At 34.5% G+C, this 22,581-nt stretch overlaps 1 protein-coding gene across 6 annotated transcripts in view; it reads right to left on the reverse strand.

Annotated features, from left to right (window-relative positions):
• The window catches only part of LOC309636675 (uncharacterized protein), a gene marked incomplete at its 5' end in the record, with an annotated part of 137,895 nt that overhangs the window by 112,061 nt on the left and 3,253 nt on the right, over positions 1–22,581 (reverse strand). For 2 of the 6 annotated variants that reach the window (XR_014250140.1, XM_082410084.1), the window contains 2 exons: positions 21,207–21,266; positions 21,800–21,866. Coding sequence is in view for 3 of the 6 variants with exons in the window: in XM_082410084.1 (XP_082266210.1) it covers positions 21,207–21,225 (19 nt within the window). Of the gene's footprint in view, positions 1–21,206; positions 21,343–21,799; positions 21,867–22,581 lie in introns of those variants that run through there. The other 4 variants (XR_014250141.1, XR_014250142.1, XM_082410085.1 and 1 more) reach the window with 3 other exon arrangements.

A 22,581-nucleotide genomic window follows, 5' to 3' on the forward strand; every position in this document is an offset into this window, starting at 1 on the left:
AGTTCTGGAATAGACAAACCCACGATATAGTTGGAGAGCTGGAGTTGGAGTTCAACACTCCTCCCTCAATAATCAATAGAAGTAGTCAGAAAAATTGCAAGGATTTAGAAGAACTGAACATCAACCAGCTGAAATGTTATAGAGTCATGCATCTAAAAACAGCAGGATATGTATTCTTTTCAACTGCTCCTGGAACATTCACCTAACCATATCCTGAGTCATAAGACTTATATTTAAAAGAACTAAAATCATACAATAATGAAATCAATCTAGAAATCATAACACAAAGATAACAGGGAAATACTCAAGCACCTGGAATTTAGACAGCATATTTCTAAAATATCTATAGGTCAAAAAGGAAGTTTCAAGGTAAATTAGAAAATACTTTGAACTCAATGAAAATGAAAATGGAACACATCAAAATTTATGAGATGCAGCTGAAGCAATGTTTAGAGGGAAACTTATAGCATTAAATGCTTATGTTAGAAAAGAAGGAAGGTCACAGATAATCTAAGCTTCCACCTTAAGAAACTAATACAAGAAAATAAAAATAAACTCCAACCAATGACAAGAAAGGACATAATATAGATAAGAGCAGAAATCAGTGAAACTTAAAACTGAGAAATAAAACAGAAAGTCACTGAAACCAAAAGCTAGTTCCTTAAAACATCCATTAATTTAGTAAACCTTTAGCAAGATTGAGGTGAAACAGAGACCTGAGATACCAACTACCAATATCAGGAATGAAATTAAGGATACTACTACAGATACAATAGATATTAAAGGATAATAAAAAATATTATGAACAACTACATGTATAAATTCAACAGCTTAAATGAGATAAACCAATTCCTCAGGAATCTTTTATACTAACAAAACTCAACCAAGATGAAAATAGATAGCATGAATGGTCCTATAATGATTAAAGAAATTTAATTCATACTTAAAATATTGTAAAAAAGAAATCTCTAGACCCAGATGTATTTATGAGCAGTAACACAAAATCTATTCACTTTTTCCCCAAGATATAGAAGAGGGAACATTTCGAAACTCATTATAATAGGCCAGTGTTACCCTGAGATCAAATAAGGACAGTACAAGTAAACTATAGACCAAAATCCTAAACAAAGTGCTAGCATATAAAATTCCACAATAAATAAGTATAATAGTACACCACAATAAAGTGAGGCTTATCCAGGAAAAGCAAGACAATACAATATTTGAAAATTGATCAAAGCCATCCAACATATTTAAAAGGCTAAAGAAGAAAAAAAATCACATGATTTTATCAATTGATGTGGAAAAATCATGGTAAAGAGCCCATACAAAAAACCTGCAGCCAACATCATGCTTAACAGTAAAAGACAGTGCTAGCCTCCTAAAATAGGCAACCTGTCAAGGTATTGTTTTTCAGTTTTCAATGTCATTGATTCCTGCTCTTATCTTTATTATTTCCTCCCTTGTCCTTGCTTGGGTTTACTTTTATCTTGTTGAATGTTTGCTCACACCTCTCCTATTCAACATCATACTGGAAGTCCTAGCCAGTGCAACAATGCAAACAAGAGAGAGAAAGGAGGGAAGGAGGAGTAAAAGGGAGGGAAGAAAGGTATACAGATTGGTAAAGAAGAAATAGAACAGCCCCTATTCACAAATGATAAAACTACCTACCTAGAAAATCCAATGGAATCTATAAAAAAAAACTATTTGAAGTATTAAATAAATTTAGAAATATCATAAGATACAAGATCAACATACAAAAGTCAATTGCATTTCTATATATTAGCAATGAACAACTGGAAACCAAATTTTTAAAATACTTTTTGTAATAACATATATTTGGGTCTAAATTCTACCAAAAAAAAATGTACAGAATCTGTATTCTGAAAACTATGTAATAGATGAAACAAATCAAAAAAGATCTAAATCAAGACAGACATACTATGTCTATGGATTAGAATATTCAATATGATAAAGATGACAGTTCTCCCCAGATTAGTTTATAGATGTAATGCAATTCTAATCAAAATCCCAGCAAGGTTTTTATACATATAAATAAGCTGATTCTAAAACTTAAATGAAAAGGCAAAGAACCTAGAATGTCCAAAACAATTTTGGAAAAAATAAAGAGAATAAAGTTGGAGCAATCATACCACCTGATTTTCAGAATTACTATAGTCTATAAAATAGTGTTGTATTGTTAAAAAATAAATACACAAATCAATGAAATAGAATAGAGTACAAAATTAAACCCAAACAAAGATGGCCCATGGATTTTTTACAAAGATGCAAAGACGATTTAAAGAAGAAAGAATAGTTTTTCAATAAATTGCATTGGAACAATTGGACATCCAAAAGCAACAAAATCAAGTTAGATTGATACCTCACATTTTATGCAAAATTTAACTATAAATTAACCATAGTTCTAAATATAAAACTTAAAACTATGAAACTTCCAGGAGAAGATGTTTGTGATTTGAGGTTAAAGTAAAAACTCAATCAATAAAATAAAAATTAAATGAATTTTGCTCCATCAAAATAAAAATATTTGCTCTGTAAAAGATACTTTTAAGAAAATGAAAAGACGAATGACATATTGAGAGAAACTAGTCACAAATCACATACCAACAAAGAACAGAGTATATTAAAAACTCTCAAAACTCAGCAGCAAAAAAATAAACAACCCAATTAAAAAGTATGCCAAAGACTTAAAATTAAAGAGACGCTCCACCAAGAGGATATGAATGACAAATAAGTATATTTTTTAAATGTTCAATACTATTAGCCACTAAGGAAATGCAAATTAAAACCAGAATGAGAACCACTATAGACCTATTAGAATAACTAAAATAGAAAAATACTTACAACACCAGGTGTGGACAAGCATGTGGAACAACTGGAACTCCCATCCATTGCTGGTGGTTATGCAAAATAGTGTAGACATTTTAGAAAAGAGAATGGCAGTTTCTCATAAAGTTAAACATATACTTACCCAGTAATCCCACTCCTAGGTATTTACTCTAGAGAAATATTTATAAGAAAATGTATTTTTACACAAAAACTTGGTACACAAAGGTTTACAGCCATTCTATTTATAATTACCAAAAATTGAAAAGAATCCAACTATACTTCATGGGTGAATGCATAAGCGAACTGTAGGATATCCAGAAAATGAAATACTACTCAGAAGTTAAAAAAAAAGAATTATTGATACATGCAACAACTTGGGTGACTCTTAAAGGCATTATGGTGAGTGAAAGAAGCCTCTCTCAGAAAGTTACATACTGTATTATTCCATTTATATGATATTCTAGAAAAAAAACCAAAATGATATGACAGAGAACAGATCAGTGGTTGCCAAGGGTAGGATTGGGGGGTGGGAGTGACAACAAAGGGGTAGTACAAGGAGATTTGGGTGTTACAATTTTACCTTGATCGTGGACTGATTATATGATCCATTTATGTGCTAAAATTCATATAATTCTATGGCAAAAAGTCAACTTTATTGTATGCTAATTTAAAAAAATACGTAGGAGAGAAAGTGCCAGATCATAGCGTAGGTGTATGTTTAATTTTTTAAAATTCCAGACTTTTCTCTAAAGTGGTTAAATGTTGCATTTTATATTTTTACCAACAATAAATGAGAGTTTCAGTTGTTCCACATTCTAATCAAAATTTAGTATTACTAGTCTCTTTAAAGTTAGTCATTCTAATGGGCATGGAATGATATCTTATTGTGGTCTCTATATGAATTTTTAATAGCTGCATATTACATAATTTGTCAGTCTCACAATTAATTCAAACCACTTTTAAGGGGGTTCTTGACTCTCCCTTCCTATATATGCTCTCTTTTCCCTAGATTTCATCGCCTATAGACATCTAGATTTTTCCAGTCAACACATGTGGACTTATTTTAATATTGTCATTCCAGAAAGCAGTTGACAGAGAAAGTAGGGCTGAAAACATGTGCTTACACCACCCTCTCCCATTTATTCAATTCTTAAGCATCATAAAGTTATACAATTTTGGAGATGTAAGGATCTCAGGAGATCACATTAACCAAACCTTTCATTTTATAAATGAATAAATGAAGGCCATAGAGATTGCACTGCTTTGCCTGGTTCACATATCTAGCTAGTGTTATAATGTTTTAGAGTTGAGAATCATACCTTCAATGTTATAATGACGTTTACTGAGAAGAAATTTTAATGAATCAAAATTACTTTTAGGGGAATGTTCCAGCAATGTATTCATTCATATGACAAATATTTATTGAGTGTCTCTCAATGCCAGGCATTATGCCAGGTTCTGAGGATGTGAAAAGATACAGCAAGCATTCCCCAGAAACATAGAATCGAGTTGAAATACAAGTGTTTCTCATTCTGTTCTAAATGCCATGTGCTGTGCACAAAACACAGCACAATGTGGAAAGTGCTCCAGTAGGAAAATAAACTTCTCTAATTGCACTGGGAAAGTCAAGGAAGGCTTCACAGAGGAAGTGATATTTGATTAAGTCTTTGAGTAAAAGGAATGATGCGTCTATTTAAGATGAGATACCAATGGAATTATAGAGAATTTCTAATGTTTAAATTAAAATTACATATAAAAACAGAAAATATATGCAACCATTTCAAACACAGACACACTTCCAAATCTCTTGAGAAATACTTAGCATAAAAGGGAAGAATAGGACTTCCCTGGTGGCACAGTGGTTAAGAATCTGCCTGCCAATGCAGGGGACACGGGTTCGATCCCTAGTCCGGGAAGATCCCACATGCTGCAGAGCAACTAAGCCCGTGCACCACAACTACTGAGCCTGTGCACCACAACTACTGAGCCCGAATGCCACAACTACTGAAGCCAGTGCACCTTAGAGCCCGCAAGCCACAACTACTGAGCCCTCATGATGCAATTATTGAAGCCCACACCCTTAGAGCCCGTGCTCTGCAACAAGAGAAGCCACGGCAATGAGAAGCCCGTGCACGGCTACGAAGAGTAGCCCCTGCTTGCAGCAACTAGAGAAAGCCTGCATGCAGCGAAGACCCAACGCAGCCAAAAATAAAAATAAATAAATAAATATAAATAAAAAGGGGAAGAATAACTGAAAACAAGCGAGTGACTTTGAAATGACTTTGGTGAATGTTCTGGCAAAAAAAAAAAAAGATTGGAAGGCATCCCAGTGGGGAAGAAAATAATTTTCTTGGTTCAGGTATCCAAATCATCATGAATTGTGGATTGTTTTTAAAAGTTATAATAAAGGTAGGCACAGGGGGCTTCCCTGGTGGCGCAGTGGTTGAGAATCCGCCTGCCAATGCAGGGGACACGGGTTCGAGCCCTGGTCTGGGAAGATCCCACATGCCGCGGAGCGACTAGGCCCGTGAGCCACAATTGCTGAGCCTGCGCGTCTGGAGCCTGTGCTCCGCAACAAGAGAGGCCAATAGTGAAAGGCCCGCGCACCGCGATGAAGAGTGGCCCCCACTTGCCACAACTAGAGAAAGCCCTCGCACAGAAACGAAGACCCAACACAGCCATAAATAAATAAATAAATAAAATTAAAAAAAAAAAAAAAAAAAAAAAAAGGTAGGCACAGACATCTCATTTTGTTCTTAATTCTGAAAAGGCATATATCATAACTGGAGTTGAGCCAAGCAAGGTGACATAAACTGGTTAAATTTAGTACTATAATCAAATAAATAATGAAATTAATTGGACATTCTTAATTATTGCTTAATTTTTATATTTCTACATGGTAATTAGCCACAATTATTAAATAGTCATATTTGCAGTATTATTGTTACCCAATCAAACCAAGTATTTGTAGATCCAGTTAATGAAAGGAAAAGGGAGACGGGCAGAGTGGAAAGTTTATAATATGCCTCCTAAAAATGTCATACTAACTCAAACCAGGTCTTCTACTCCTCTACCAGTAAGTATCCATAGACTTGGACTTCCAGGATTATCATTGTCATCATCTTCATCCATTATTGTTATTAAGCAGTTACAATCTAGTAAACCACATACCAGATATCATACCAACTTTAGTATCTCAATGTATTCCTACATGAACCTTAATAGATATTATCTAACCTACTTTGAAGATGAGACAACAGCAGTACAAAGAATTTAAATAACTGGTCTAGAGTCATATGACAAGTAAAACAGAGGAAATATTGTAAAATAGGTTTCAACTTCCAGTAAAAACTTGATGGCAGCTTAGTTATGAATAATTCCACTTCTCCAAAAGGCCATAAGGAAACAAGGACAATAAGAAAAATGCAAATTTCATTTTCAACAAAGGCAGAAGGCAAAAAACGCCTCCAAACTACAAATTTTGTGTATAAATGCTGCCCACCTCTGAACTGGTAACAGAGAATTGCAGAAAACTGTGATGGGGTATAATAAAAGTCAAGGGTAGGAGTAGGAAAAACATTGGGAAAACAGACTAGCAGACCTGAAGAAGGACCCATTCTGAATGGGAACTACTATGAGCAGGGTTGAGGAGCACAATGGGAGGCAGAGAAAGGGCTTAGAGGCTACAGAGGAATAGGAGACCATAAAATAATCAAAAACAAATCTTCTAAATTTAGGGAATCCCCAAAAGGCAGGTGCTGTCCCCTCATGGCAACAGCAGAGTAGAACCTGTAGAAGTTTAGGTATGGCAATAGAAACCTCCTTGAATTAAGTCAGGTTCAAGAAGTAGAGGAGACAGTCTTTCTTTTTCCCCAACATGTGCTTCTTGTAAAAAGATGGCCCCAGAAAATAAAATTTAATCAAGTGTGAGAAACAGAAAAGGAATAGACACCACATGCACACAACAATACCATGTTTTAAAAATGTGAAAAAAGCAATAAAACTTTCTTATAGAAAAAAATTCTTCAGAAAATATTATCATTAATCAGATGAAAATTGGAAACCAAAACTTCTTGGAGAAATAATGAAGCAATCACTATTCTGAAGGAAGATCACAAATCAGAAATACAAAAACTCAGGGAAGAAATGGCCAGAAAACAGTAGGTAATGATGTGACAACAGGAGGAGATAAATCAAGAACTTGAAAAACTGGGGTGAAAAAATAGAAGAAAAAAGGCCAAAAAATTTCTGAAATAAGACTAAATTTGAAGGAAAATAGAGACTGAAAAAGCCTTTGACAAAATTCAAACTCATTCTCATTAAACACTTTTGAGAAAATAAGAATAATGATAGAACATTGTTTGAATAAACTACAGTTTACGTGCACACAATGGAGTACTAGGCAGCTGTAACTACTAATTACAAAGATCTGTATGAACTTATATAGAGTGATTTCCAGGAAATATTATTAAGTGAAGAGAGATGCCTTTCATATAGTAAATAAAGAGAAATAAAAAATCTAAATTATCTCTTTATGTTTACAGAAAGAAACACAGGAAGATAAGCCTGGAGACAATAAAGTTGGTTACCTACAGGGGAGTATGATGAAGGTGAAAGGGACAAAAGAGGGCATGACATTTCTCTGAGTAAGTATAACTTTTTTGTAATTATGACTTCTGGAAGCATGTTAATATTCTACATATTCTAGAAATAAAAATAAATCACCAAGGTATGGAGGAACAAAAAATTAAAACTAAAACTAAAAGCAAACTGAAACCAAGGTATACAACTATATTTCAAATGAATTACAATAATGCTAAAAAGAAAATAAAGGAACAAATCCAAACACATTTTAAACATGGTATTTAACTATATCTCTTCAGTTGGAGGAAGGAGGGGAGAGATGGGAAGGAACACCAAAAAACCCTGAATTTTTTGTAGATAGTTTTATAGTGGTATCACTGTGGAAGAAGGGAGATGCAAATGTAGAATGGGGGGCAGGCAAGGAAAACTCTATGGAGATGGATTGGATTTGGAGGTTTCAGTAAGAACAAATGATTTCTGATATCTTCATAGATAGATGATTAGATTATATAGTACATTATACATATATATTATACAGATCATGTAAGAATAATAGATTATATATGCATATATGCACACACATATTTCTTAACTCTTGTCTGCTGAAAGGGCCTAGAAGCAAAGATGATACTTCAGTAGCAATCAGCACATTGAAGACCTAGGTATTGGTTTCTAATTGCATTTTCCACTAAAATGAACCAAGTTTCCTCTGAGAAATGGATGATTCAATGGCTGGAACAGGGTATGCAAAGTGATCCTAGAACATATTAAGCCATAAAGTAAGAAAATGTTAAAAGTAAATTATTGGGGCATGTTAAAAGTAAATTATTGGGGCATGTAAAAAGGACAAAGGAGCTGGTCTACAGGAACTCCCACTGGCCAAATCTGGTACAATACGAGTACTCATATAAATACAGTATTGAAAAATAACAGTTTTAAATTTAAAAAATAGGAATTTTTGAATTCATTTTGATAATGAATAGGTTGGGCTGGTAGATGAATGAATGAATGAATGAATGAATAAGGGAGAACTTTTCTGACTGATAAAGGTGGAGGGAAAATTCTGACTGATAAAAGGTGGAGTAGGAAAATAAAAATATTTCAACTGTAATAATAAGGATTGCAAGAGGAAAATAGAAAATACATGGTGGATAAACTAAACAATACCTTGACCAAATGATCAAAATCAATACGGCAATGAGGGGCAGATAAGCCATGAGTACCATCCAAAAGTGATGTTCTCAAGACACGATATCATTTCTGTAGTCCTCCAATTAGGGATGCTTTACTTGAATATAATCGTAAGGAATCATCAGAATAACGAAAATGAGGAATATTCTCTTTTTTAAAAAGTACCTGCATATTCAAGATATAAAAGTCATGAAAGAGTAAGAAAAGCTGAGGAGCTAGTCCAGGTTAAAGGAAACTAAAGATATTTGACAACTAAAGGTAACAAATAAGCCTGAACTAGAGAAAAAAATGTTATACAGAATATTATTTGATCAGTTGACAAAATTAGGAGTATGATGGTAGATTAAAGTGTTGTGTCAATGGTGAATTTCCTGAAGATGATAATCATATCACGTAAGAGAACGTCCTTGTTCTTAGGAAATACGCACAGTAGTATTTAGGAGTAAAGATATATGATTTGTGCAACTTAGTCTCAAATGGTTCAGAAAAAAATGTGTATCTATATCAATAGATATACAAATAGATATAATGCCGCAGATTAGATAGATGGATTAGATTAGATTAGGTTAAGTGAACAATGAAGCAAACAGCACAAAATGTTGGGGAATCTGGGTGAAGGGTATACGGGAGTTTTCTGTACTCTTATTGAAAGTTTTCACTACATTTGAAATTATTTCCAAGTAAAAAGGTCTTTTTTTTTTTTAACTGAAGGAAAACAAAGAACATAGACACTATGTGTAGTGGGTCGAATTGTCTTCTGCCCAAAAGACATGTTCAGATTCTAACCTCTGGTATCCGTGAATGTGACCTTATTTAGAAATAAGATCTTTGCAAAGTAGTGAGTTAAAGATCTTGAAATGAAATCACACTGGATTAGGGTGGGCCCTAAATCTCATGCCTGGTATACTTATAAGAAAAGGAGAGGACATAGAGAGACAAACAAAGAGAACGGCCATGTGAAAACAGAAACAGAGATGAGAGTGATACAGATAAAAGCCAAAAACTGCCAAGAATTTCTGGGTGCCACCAGAAGCTAGGAAGAGGCAAGGAAGGATTCTTTCCTAGAAACATCAGATGACGCGCGACCCTGCTGACACCTTGATTTCAGGCTTCTGGCCTCCAAAACTGTAAGTGAATAAATTTCTGTTGTTTTGAGATGCCAAATTTGTGGTAATTTGTTACAGCAACCCTAGGAAATTAATATAATACACCATGAAAAATACAATAAGGGCTACAGATGGTAAATATCAAAAAGAAAGACAAGAAAAGAATAGAAAATAAATATATAAATCAGGCAAAAGAGAGCCAATATTTGCAAAAGTGGAATCTCCAAAGAAGAAGATAACACTGAAACAGAATAAATATTTTAAATTATAATTAAAAACAGAAAATAATTGAATCTACATATTGAAACAGCACACCATACAGCACAAGATCTGATACAGAATCGTCAACATGATATTTATCTTGGGAAGTTTATTAGATTTCAGCAATAAAGAAAGGTTCTTTCAGCAACTAGACAAAAACTTACAATGGAAAGAAAAAGACAGGGGCATCAGACTTCTCCACTGTCAGGGAGCAGCACCTATAACATACACAAGAAAAATAAGTCCCCAGGATTTTGTATTCAGCCAAGCACTCCTTCAAGCATAAAAAAAGACCAACAATTTTGAACATGTAAGAATTTAGTGAAGATGTTCACCTATTGGAAACTACTTAAAGAAACCAGGATATGGCTGTAGAATCTTCAGCAGTGAGCATTAGATATTTTTAACCAATGAAAATCTAAAATGAAAACAAACATTGAGACAAGAGTTACGGGATAGAATGTTATATTTATGAATGATATAAATTAAAAGAGAATGGGGATGAAAGGTAAAAAATAGAAAATGCTCTATGATTGATCTATTTATATAAGGAAGAGCCCAAGAATAAAGCTGAAAATCAAATATAAGTAAAAACATATTAAATAATACAATAAGAAACACTAGGAAAGGTAACACTACTGATTAAAGTTGAGTTGTAGAAGACAGAAAAGGAAGAAGGAAGAAGATACAACCATCTCTAACTGATATGTTATTTGAATTCTAATATTAAAATTAGGGGGGGGGGTTGTTTGTTTGTTTTGCCAAGCTGCATGCCTTGTGGGATCTTGGTTCCCCAACCAGGGATCGAACCGGTGACCCCTGCAGTGGAAACCTGGAGCCCTAACCACTGGACTGCAAGGGAATTCCCAAAATTAGTGTCCTTTATAAGTAGTTTTCACCATCATTTTCTCATAAATCCTAAAAATATGACTTAAAGAGAAAATCTGTGGCTATTTCCATGGTTTACATTAAGCATTTTTAATTCTTCAAAGTTTTTTATTATAAAAAATTTACTTCAAAGCCTATCTCACATCAAACATTTTTTATAAGTACAGTATTTACTAATAAACTATCTCTCATTTCTTCATGAATAAGGATGAAGACTTTGGGAAGAGAGATGAGAAGAATATGTGATAGAATGAAAACTGGCAGAGGACCAAAATCCTTTGAAAATAGCTATCTAGGAGAGTAGAGTTCTTGCCTTAAATGCAGGAACCAGACTGAGAAGCAGCACAGAGAAAAAGAAAGTATCAATAATACAAAAGCGAGGGAGGTAGGATTCCTTATAGCAATAAAACATAAATGACCATCCTAGTCTGAGATCCTGTCTTCTCTTTTATTTCTGCTTAGGTTACTATTTATGATGAGGAATACTGTTGTGATTTCTATTTTCTAAATTTAGGTACGCTGCTTATATTGTGCTTTCACAATAATTGGTGTTCTAAAAAGATAACGGTTTCTTTAAGCCTAGATTTCCTCATTTTCAATGAATCGGTTAGTTTTTTTAAAAGTCAAAATAATGGACAAATGAAGTTTGTCTTTGGGAGGAATGAGTTTGGCTCACAACTGAAAAAATGCCTGCAGTTCCGGAAATGGTCAGGCATCAAGTATGAACCTTTTACGGTTGCACCTGATCTTGCACTTTATATTTCATTTACTGTATATTTTGCAAGTTATATGGATTATATGGAAATACACTTCTTCGGGGTAGAGTGGAGGGATCCGCTCCAAAGTCCTTCTCAATGTTGATACTTATATGTAGTAGAGCTGCAAAACTAATAGAGAAAACCTTTTTATGTTTCACATATTATAGCTTTAAACTTAAACTTACCATAGTTCCTTATTTTTTTATTATTATTTATTTTTATTTTATTTTTGGCTGTGTTGGGTCTTTGTTGCTGCGCGTGGGCTTCCTCTAGTTGCGGCAAGCAGGGGCTACTCTTCGCTGTGGTGCACGGGCTTCTCATTGCGCTGGCTTCTCTTGTTGCAGAGCACGGGCTTCAATAGCTGTGGCACGCGGGCTCTAGAGCACAGGCTCAGTAGTTGTGGCGCACGGGCTTAGTTGCTCCGCGGCATGTGGGATCTTCCCGGACCAGGGCTCGAACCCGTGTCCCCTGCATTGGCAGGCGGATTCTTAAGCACTACGCCACCAGGGAAGACCCATAGCTCCTTATTTTAACTTCAACTATACAATTACTATTAATCTTCTGATCAACCTCATAAGGAAAGTATTATTTCTGGTGTTTAATGTAGGAAAGACAGCTATTTTATACAGCATTTGTTCTTGTTTATTTTAGCAAAATTACCCAGAGCAGTACTATATTCCTTTCCCCTTTAGATAAATTTGAAGTTTATAAAATTAATAAAAATTTTAACGAATGACATATTAAACAGTATCAACTATAGGTTAACTATGATAGACCTTTAGTACCTGTATCTGCCAATCATTTCTCATCCTATATCATTCCATATAAATATAGATTTTTAATGGTAATTTGGAAAAATTCCTAATAATCATTACATTAAGGAGAGAAAACTAGACTGTAAAATTAAAAATTAAATATTTCAGAACTGTAATATAAGCGATGTATGTAAGTGTATATAGTTCCAAGAACAGAAAAATGTAACAAATGCACCTATGTGTGAACTCTGGACAACTATAGGCTAAACTGTAGAACCAAAAAAATGAGTGCCAGAGGCAGTAATTAGTGCATAAAGTTGAAGAATAATTCAAGGTACACAAAAGGATATATGGAGTTGATCGTCATTTAAAAATATTATATTAGAATCACAAGTGTGTATAAATGTATGCATGAAAAATAATTATTGTTAAGATAAATTATGAAGTTATATTTACAAAAATAAGTAGGCTATTAAATTCATTCATACCTGAGTGTGAATTTCTTTCTCAGTTTAGATTAAGTATCATTTAGGACTCTGAGCAAAATGAGACTTTGAATAATGTCAGATGTTATTTGTTGAATTCCCATCCCAACTTCTGTTCCTTTCTAACATAAACCCCAATTTTGGTAGCAAAGTTCTCAGAACAGTGGACTCAGCTGCAGGAGATGAATCACAATTAATCTAATCAAATTCCCCTTTGAGTAATTGGTTTAGTGGTGCACAGATGACCCAGTTCTAGCCAATAAGTCTTGATAGGATGTCTATGGGGTCAGCTTCTGGATAAGGTTTTCTTCCTTGATTTAAAGAAAAAACATGCCAGGAGAAACTTTCCTTATTCTTAATTTTGGATGCAGTTATGTGAGACTCTGATGCCATCTTTGGGCACTAGGGGACAAGAAAGAGATAAAACCCAAGCCTCTGATGCCAGCTGACTGGAAAGATGAGAGTTTGGAACCCTGAGGACATTACTGAGCCACGATTAACCAACCCTAGAACTACTTTCCTCTAGACTTCCTGGCATGTGAGATAATAAGTATCTGTTATATAAGTCACTTTTTATTGAGTACCCTGTTACTTGGAGCCAAAATATATCCTACCTGACATGGGTGTAAAAAGCAGGTATTATCTAGTGGGTGGTCAGTACATCTGTGGAGGGGCCTGAATAACCCAAGAGTTGTATGGAGCACTGGATTCAGAACTGAGGGGAATGTGTCAAGCAGGTTACAGAAGTGACCTTTGTGTACTCACTTCAAGGACCTACAATCATCCCTTTGTAAATACAGACGAATTCTAGCTCTCAAAGTTGTATAAACAATAAAAATTTCCAAACTAACCAAATCATAGGTCTAAGTGGCCTGACATGCCATTCTGAATGTGTTCATATTTCTAAGGCCTCAGATCAAGCAAACATTTCTACACTATTCCATGAACCTTGTCAACTACCAACACTATAAACTGTAAAAAAAATAGAGAAACAATATGTAAAGTGAAAAGAGCACTAGATTTGAAATTAAAAGCCATAGTAGTGAGTTCTGACTCTACTAATTACTAGGTCTAAGACTCCAGGCTTCAATTTTCTCATCTGCAAAACTGAGGTAATAATACTTATATCATGAAGTTTTCTGAGCATTATATGTGATAGTGTAGAAAATGTGTGTGTGTGTGTGTGTGTGTGTGTATATATATATATATACACACACATATGTATATATATGTACATATATAGTAAAATAACATACAAAGCAAACTGTTTAATGATATTCTGAAGGCAGACGTCTGTAAAATGAATTAATGATTCCTTCGTTCACTATAAAAACTGGATTAAACTTGTCAAAAGTCAATCATCTTTTCAAGTTTAAAAAAGCTTCATGGCTCTCTTTGCACGTTATATCCACCGCCATAGTGGACAGACAACACAAAAGAACAGCTGGTACCAAACTACATGTATTTGTGGAGAAAATAAATTTTATTGTACTTTTAATTTTATTCTATAAATATGAAAATGTGCCATTTATTTCTTGGAATTCATGATACAAAAGCCAAAGTCATTATAAGAGAAGACAACAGACCAATATTGCTCATAAACGAAGACTTAACAATTCTACCAAGCTTTTAACAAATCAAATGTGATATATAAAAATTACATCATGACTAAGTAAGATTTATCCCAGGAATACAAGGTTGGCTTAACATTAAAAACTCAATTAATGTATTCACCATATTAACAAATTAATAAAGAAAAGACGTAAGATCATCTCAACAGAAAGATCATTTGACAAAAAAGCACATCTACTCCTAATAAACGTCTCAGCAAAGAGAGGTACTTAGGAATAGAGGGGTACTTCCTCAATCTGATAAGGGGAAATTTATGAAAAACTCTGCAGCTAACATCATACTTAATGATGAAAGACTGAATGTTTTCCCCAATAAAATCAGAGAACTACCAAGGACATCCACCGTCCATCATTCTAGACATGTACAATATAAAACAAAAATTAGGCATAATTATAAAATGGTCTCCAAACTTCTCTCCCCACAGTGTACATGATTTGTATAATTTCCTCCCCTTGAATGTGAATGAGGTGGTCAAAATGATGGATTTCATTCCCATGATTACGTTACATTTCTGGCAAAAGGATATTTGCTGATGTAGTATAATTAAGATCCCACGTCAGTTTATTTTGAGTTAATCAAAATGGAGATTATCTGGTGGGTCTGACTTAATCAGGCAGAAGCCCTTAAAAAGCATGAATAACTATCTCCTGCCGACCTCGAAGAAGATGGAAGCCACCATGAGTTTGAAGGAACTGAACTCTGCCGCTACCTGAATGAACCTGGAAGAGCAGGCTGAGCCCCAGATGATAATGCAGTCTTGGCTGATGCACTGATACAGTCATGTGAGCCCTGAGCAGTGGATCCAACTAACCCATGCCTAGATTCCTGACCCATGGAAACTGTGAGATAATGACTGGGTGATATTTAAACCATTAAGTTTGTGGTAATTTATTTCTCAGCATTAGAAAACTTATATAGATACCATTTACAATAACATCAAAAATATGAAATAATTGGAAATAAATCTGACCAAAAATCTGAAAGTTCTCTACAGTAAAAGCTTCAAAACATTGCTGAGAGAAATTAGGCATAAAGAAATGGAGATATATACCATCTTCATGGGAAGATGGAAGATTTAATGTTGATGAGACAGCAATTCCTCTCTAAAACGATCTATTTCAATTCAATCCCCATCAATATTGCAGCAGACTTGTTTGTAGAAATTAATTCTAAAATTTATATGAAAATGCAAAGGGCCTAGAATAAGCAAAATAATTCTGAAAAAGAAGAATAAAGTTAGTACTTGAAGTACTAACACTTCAAGTATCCAAGACCTATCACACAGTGACAGCAATCAAGACAGTGTGCTATTGACATAAAGACTCTCAGACAGAACAACAAAACAATATTGAGAGTCTGGAAAGAGACCCCCACATATATGAGTAACTGATCTACTACAAGGGTGTAAAGGCAATTAAGTGGGGAAAGAATACTGTTTTAAGCAGATGATGCTGGAACAACTGAATATCCATATGCAAAAAAAAAAAAAGAAAAGAACTTTGATCTATACCTCACACAACATTAAAAACGTAACTTAAAATGATTCACAGATGTAAATGTAAAACTAAAAACTATAAAAACAGGAGAAAACACAGGAGTAAACTTTTGTGACCTTGAGTTTGGCAAAGAATTTTAATTACGACACTGACACCAAAAGCAAAATTCACAAAAGTATAAATTGACAAATTAGACTATCAATATTAAAAACATCTGCTCTTTAAAGGATACTCTTAAGAGAACTTAAAGATAAGGCACAGGTTAGGAGAAAATATTTTCAAATCACATATATAACAAGGGACTTGCATCAGAATACATAAAGAACTCTCAAAATTCCATAATAAGAAAATAATTCAACTTTTAAAAAGCAAACAAAATATTTTAAAAGACATACCAAATGGCAAATAAGCACATTAAAAGATGATAAACATCATTAGTCATTAGAGAAATGCAATTAAAATCACAATGAGATACCACTACGTTATCTACTAGAATTGTTAAAATTAAAACTACTGACCATACCAATTGTTGTCCAGGATATGGAAGAATTAGAACTGTAATATACTGCTGGTGGGAATGTAAAATGGTACAACTACTTTGGAAATTGTCTGGTAGTTAAATGTACACCTACTAATTTATCCAGCCATTTCATTTCTGGGGATTTATTCATGAGAAAGAAAAACATATGTCCATACAAAGACTTATACACACATTTTCATAGTAGCTTTACTTGTGATATTAAAATACTGGGAAAAATTCAAATGTTTATCAACAGATAAACGAACTACGGTATATCCATACAATAGATTATTACTCAGCAATAAAAAAAATAGAGCTAATGAGATATACTACAATATAGATCTTAAAATAATTATGCTGAGTGAAAGAAGCTAGACGAAAAAAGCATACACTACACTGTACAACATTGTAAGAAATAAAAGTAAATGTAGAACACATTTAGCACTCAGATATTCATTTCTAATATCATTTTCCAATACATGGCTGATTCTAGGACTGGGGCAGTAAATAGACAAGATGAGTCTAGGGCATCTTGTAATGCCAGAAATTAAGAAAATGTTCAAACACACACATGAACACACACACACAAACACACACACAAGTTCCCAATGCTCAAGCCTGGAACAACTTGAGCAAAAAAATAAAATAGATTATAACTCAAAGTATAAAATAAATATCCATGAGTCCATACTGATATAAATAAAAGACTGAATAAATTAGTAAATGGTGGAGAAGAGGTAAATCTCCCATGCAGAAGAATTCCAAATTAATTATGTAGATACTCTACCCTAAAGGAGGGAACTAGTAACTCCTTACACGCCCACACGTTCTTAAGTGTGGGCTGTTCATAGTGACTTCCTTCCAAAGAGCACAATAATGGTAAGAGGGGAACAAGAGTAACTATGCAGAGGAGAAAACTGACAAATACTACTTCAGCCAGGTGATCAAGGTCAACGTCAACAGTGATAAGTCATGTTGACAGTGTATACCTTTGATATGTTGTGATGAATATGGCACTTTACCACTGTAATTTGCCTCCCCCAAACCCATAACCCCAGTCTAATCATGAGGTAAACATGAAATTCCAATAGAGGGGCATCCCACAGTATGCCTCAGGACTGCCAAAGTCATCAAAAACAAGGACAGTCTGAGAAACTGTCATAGCCAAGAGGAGCCTAAGGAGACATAACAACAATGTAATGTGGTATCCTGGATGAGATTGTGGAAAGGAAAAAGTACATTAGGTAAAAGCTAAGGAGATCTGAACAAATTATGTATATTAGTTATTAATAATGTATCAATATTGGTTCATTAATTGTAACAAATATACCATATTAACATAAGATGGTAATAAGAAAAACTATGCAGATGATATAGGGGAACTCTCTACTATCTGCTTAGTTTCTCTGTAAATCTAAAACTATCCTAAAAAGTAAAGTCTATTAATTAAAAAATTAAAGCAGACACAGTCCTAAAAATCTATGTGTATATAATTTAATACATTTAATAAATCAGATATAAAGTTTAAAAAAAAAAACTAATGTATAGTGACAAAAAGCAGATTAGTGGTTGCCCAGCGATCCATAAGGAATGACAAGGATAGGAGAGGATAGAAAAAGGAAGGGATTAAAAAGTGACATGAGGAAACTTCTAGAGGAAAAGGGTATACTTATCTTTTTTTGTGGTGATGGCTTCACAGGTATATACTTATGTCAAAACTTAACAAAGTGTACATTTTCAATATAAGCAGCTTACGGTATGACAATTATAATTTAATAAGCCTTTTTCTAATATAAACAAACAAAAAAAAAACCTTCCAAATTTGAACTATCTTCTTAAAAAATAGTCTGTAGGAATATTTGGAGTTAGCCCTATCACACCTGAATTTAACAAGTGAGTTTTTTTTCTTCCAGTTTTATTGAAATATAATTGACATACAGCACTGTATAAGTTTAAGGTGTACAGCATAATGCTTTGATTTACATACTTCATGAAATGATTATCACAATAAGTTTAATGAACATCCACATGTTATATAGATACAACATTAAAGAAATAGAAAAAAATATTTTTCCTTGTGATGAGAACTCAGGATTTATTTGCTTAACAACTTTCATACATAAGCAGTGTTAATTATATTTATCATGTTGTACATTATTTAGTACTTATTTATCTTATAACTGGGAGTTTGTACCTTTTGACTGCTTTCATCCAATTCCACATCCCCCTGCCTCTGGTACCCACAAATCTGATCTCTTTTTATATGAGTTTGTTTGTTGGTTGGTTTGTTTTTGAAGTATAATTGACCTACAACACTATGTTAGTTCCTGTTACACAACATAGTGATTCAATGTTTCTATACATTTCGAAATGATCACCATGATAAGTCTAGTTACAATATGTCACCATACAAAAATATTACATAATTACTATATTCCCCACACTGTGCATTTCATATCCCTGACTCATTTATTTTGCAACTGGAAGTTTGTACCACTTAATCTCCCTCACCTATTTCTTTCATACCCCATCACCATCATCCCCCTCTCTCTGGCAATCACCTGTTTTTTCTCTGTGTCTATAACTCTGTTTCTGTTTTATTATGTTTGTTCATTTGTTTTCTTCTTTTAGATTCTACATATAAGTGAAATCTTACAGTATTTGTCTTTCTCTGTCTGACTTATTTCACTTAACATAATGCCCTCACAGTTCATCCATGTTGTTGCAAATGGCAAGATTCAATTCTTTTCTATGGCTGAGTAATATTCTATTATTTATATATACTTATATATATATATCACACCTTCATCTTTATCCATTCATCTATTAATGGGCACTTAGGTTGCTTCCATATCTTAGCTATTGTAAGTAATGTTGCAATGAACATAGGGGTACATATATCTTTTCTAATTAGTGTCTGTGTTTCTTTCGGATAAATATCCAAGAGTGGAATTACTGGATCATATGGTAATTCTATTTTTAACCAGTATATTTAACTAGTGACTTTGTTTCACTCAAAGATTCATATTTTTAGGAATTCTTGTGCCAACAATGCTAATCACCCAGCATCAAATTTCATGGCATAATGGTGATTTAGGATATGCTGAGTATCTTTATTATTGTTTCCTTACTTCAAGACTTTCAATCTTATGGAAATATCCTAGTCAGACTTGTCTGGTTTGAGGGAATTTTTATAGTCAATCAAAATTAAGCCAAATATAGTCTGTCATTTAAAATGAGACTTAGTGCCAATTTTATGGCTACAGCAACCTGGAACCCACATTCTGAGCCATTTGCTATTTAAAAATCACACTCCTAAGAAGTCTGGTATTTGAGGTATTTGATTGCCTGGGATCAAATATGGCTATGCTACTTATTATCTTAATAATATTGGGAAACTCTGAGCTTCAGTATTCTCAACTATGAAATGCAGATAACAGTACTTACTTCATGGGACTGTTGAAGGATTAAATAAGTTAACACATGTAAAAGTCATAGAAGACTACCTGGCAGTGCTATCCAGATTCTACAAAATCTACAGATTCTATGGCACTAATCATCAGGGAAGTGTAAATCAAAACCAAAGTGAAATACTACTTCACTCACACACACTATGAGGGCTATAATAAAAAGACAACAACAGGTGTTTCTGAGGATGTGGAGAAATTGGAACCTTCCTACACTGCAGGTGTAAATGTCATATGTCCAGTCACTTTGGAAAACAGTCTGCAGTTCCTCAAAAGGTTAAACCTAGAGTTAGCATATGACCCAGAAATTCTAATCCTAGGCATATATGCCAGAGAAATGAAAATATATGTTCACACGAAAACTTGTACATGAATGTTAATAGCAACATTATTCATAATAGCCTACAAGCAGAAACAGCCCAAATGTCCAACAACTGCTAAATGGATAATCAAACAGTATATCCATACAATAAAATATTATTTAGCAATAAAAAGGAGTGAAGTACTAATACATGCTACCATGTGGCTGCACCTTGAAAACATTATGTTAAGTGAAAGAAGCCAGCAAAAAAGAACACATATGGTATGATTCTATATGAAATGTCCAGAATAGGCAAATGCAGAGAGAAGGAAAGTAGATTCAGAGGTTGTTGAAAGGTTTTAAGGGAAAATGAGGAGTGACTATTAATGGGTGTGGGGTTTCTTTCTGGGGTGATGTAAATGTTCTAAAATTAATAGTGGTGATAGTTATACAACTGTGCATATGCTAAACACCATTGAATTGTAACTTTAAAACAGGTGAACTCTAAGGTATGTGAATTATATCAAATAAAGCATGTTAAGTGGTTTAAAATAGATTGGAAAAGGGAAGCCCAAAAGCAACAATAACAGTATTAATAATAATAAATTAGTTCATCTCTCTAGCCTTATCCTCTTCCATTCCCACATGTACTCTATGTTCTATCCATAATGGCCTCCTTGCAGTCCCCATATTATGTCTTCCTATTTGATGTCCTGTGAACATACTATATCTGCTTCCTGAAGTTCTCTTCACCCCTCCTCTACCCGCCTAACTCCTTTATATTTAAAATTAGTCAGTCAGAGTAAGCTAATGGCTGGAACAATGGATTCCAAAATCCAGTGGCCTAACATGATAAAATTTATTTCTCACTCATGTAGACCCTCCCCAGGTGATTCAGGGATCCAGGCTCCTTACCTCTAGTAGCTCTGCCCATCCTGGAGTCTTGGAGTCTTCCAGTGTATTCTCTATACCTGGCTGACAGAATATGTGGGGCAACAGCACAGACAGAACTTCGAGGACTTTTCCAAATGATTAATTCACTTTTGAACATGGTATATTTAAGATGATGTCAGGATACCCAACGGTCTTGGGTTCAGCACAGAGATTGTTACCTTATAACTCTGTATCTCAAATATATTGCACTACTCCCCCTCTACCATATCTTAGGAGGCAAGAGGTGATCTGCTTAAAAAACTCAAAGATTATTTTTAAGAGTAAGAACGCTGAGGGGAGAAAAATACAATTTAACATCTCTATTGAGGAATTTACGATGTAGCACAGGATATAAGCTGGAGCTAAAGAAAACTTTCCTTAAAGTGCTATGTGTTAAAAGTTGGAATGCATTCCTTAGGACAAATCAAAGTGTGACACACAACATCCAAACTTCCTGTACACGTAGGTAAGTGTTATCAACTATCTCCCACTCCCAAATTTCTCTGCCACATTGAGGATTGTTCACGAGGAGCAGGACATGTTGGTTGTAGCAAGAGAAATTTGAAAATACTCACTTTTATGGAAGTCATAAGAGAGAAAATCTCTTTCATGTTATTCAGGATCATCCTTGATACGTTTATTCTAAAAAATAATACACATAGCAAAATATTTTCCTCTATGTAAAATCTTTACAAAACTGAAATCCTGAGAATTCAGCTTCTGATAGAATCCATTCGCTTTTCCAGTTAGATTGGGCATAATTCTTAATTGGTCGTACAAAATCTAATATGCTTATGAAGTTCCATCCCACAGTACCTGTTATTCAGACTAGCGGCTGGAAATACCAACTCCACAATTTCAGATCTGGTCCATAATTGGGGCAGGGAGGGACTTTGGGCGGGGCCTCCAGATAGGGAGGAGGCGTTGTTAGAAAGCGGTGGGGCTAGTCTACTGGCTGTCACTACTCCAGTTAAGCCTAGTAATAGTTGAGTGAGCGAGGGTCTGGTGTGTGAGCAGCATTCTCAGTGAGAACTAGTTTCACTTGGCATTTGAGTGGAATCTGCAACTATAGGCGTTTCGTGCCCCCGGACTGCCGAGAAATGTGAGAGCTGCAGAGATGGTTGTCGCCAGCTATAGGCAGCCGGCAGAAACAAGGCTGTTCCTGAGGATGGGCTCTGCCGAGAGGCCAAAGTAGCCCCAGGGTTTTAGTGAGAAGGGAAGTGGAATGCAGTCGGGGATTGGGAGCAACACGGCACTGAAGCGGGAGAAACAGTCGAGAGAGAGAGCCGCTTTGCATCGCTTTCGAAGCCGCCGCCACTCGAGTGCCGACTTGTGAGTACTCTGCGTCTCCTGTCCG

This window comes from Balaenoptera physalus, assembly GCF_965194825.1.
Source record: "Balaenoptera physalus genome assembly, chromosome: 10".
NCBI classification, from domain to species: Eukaryota; Metazoa; Chordata; class Mammalia; order Artiodactyla; family Balaenopteridae; genus Balaenoptera; species Balaenoptera physalus.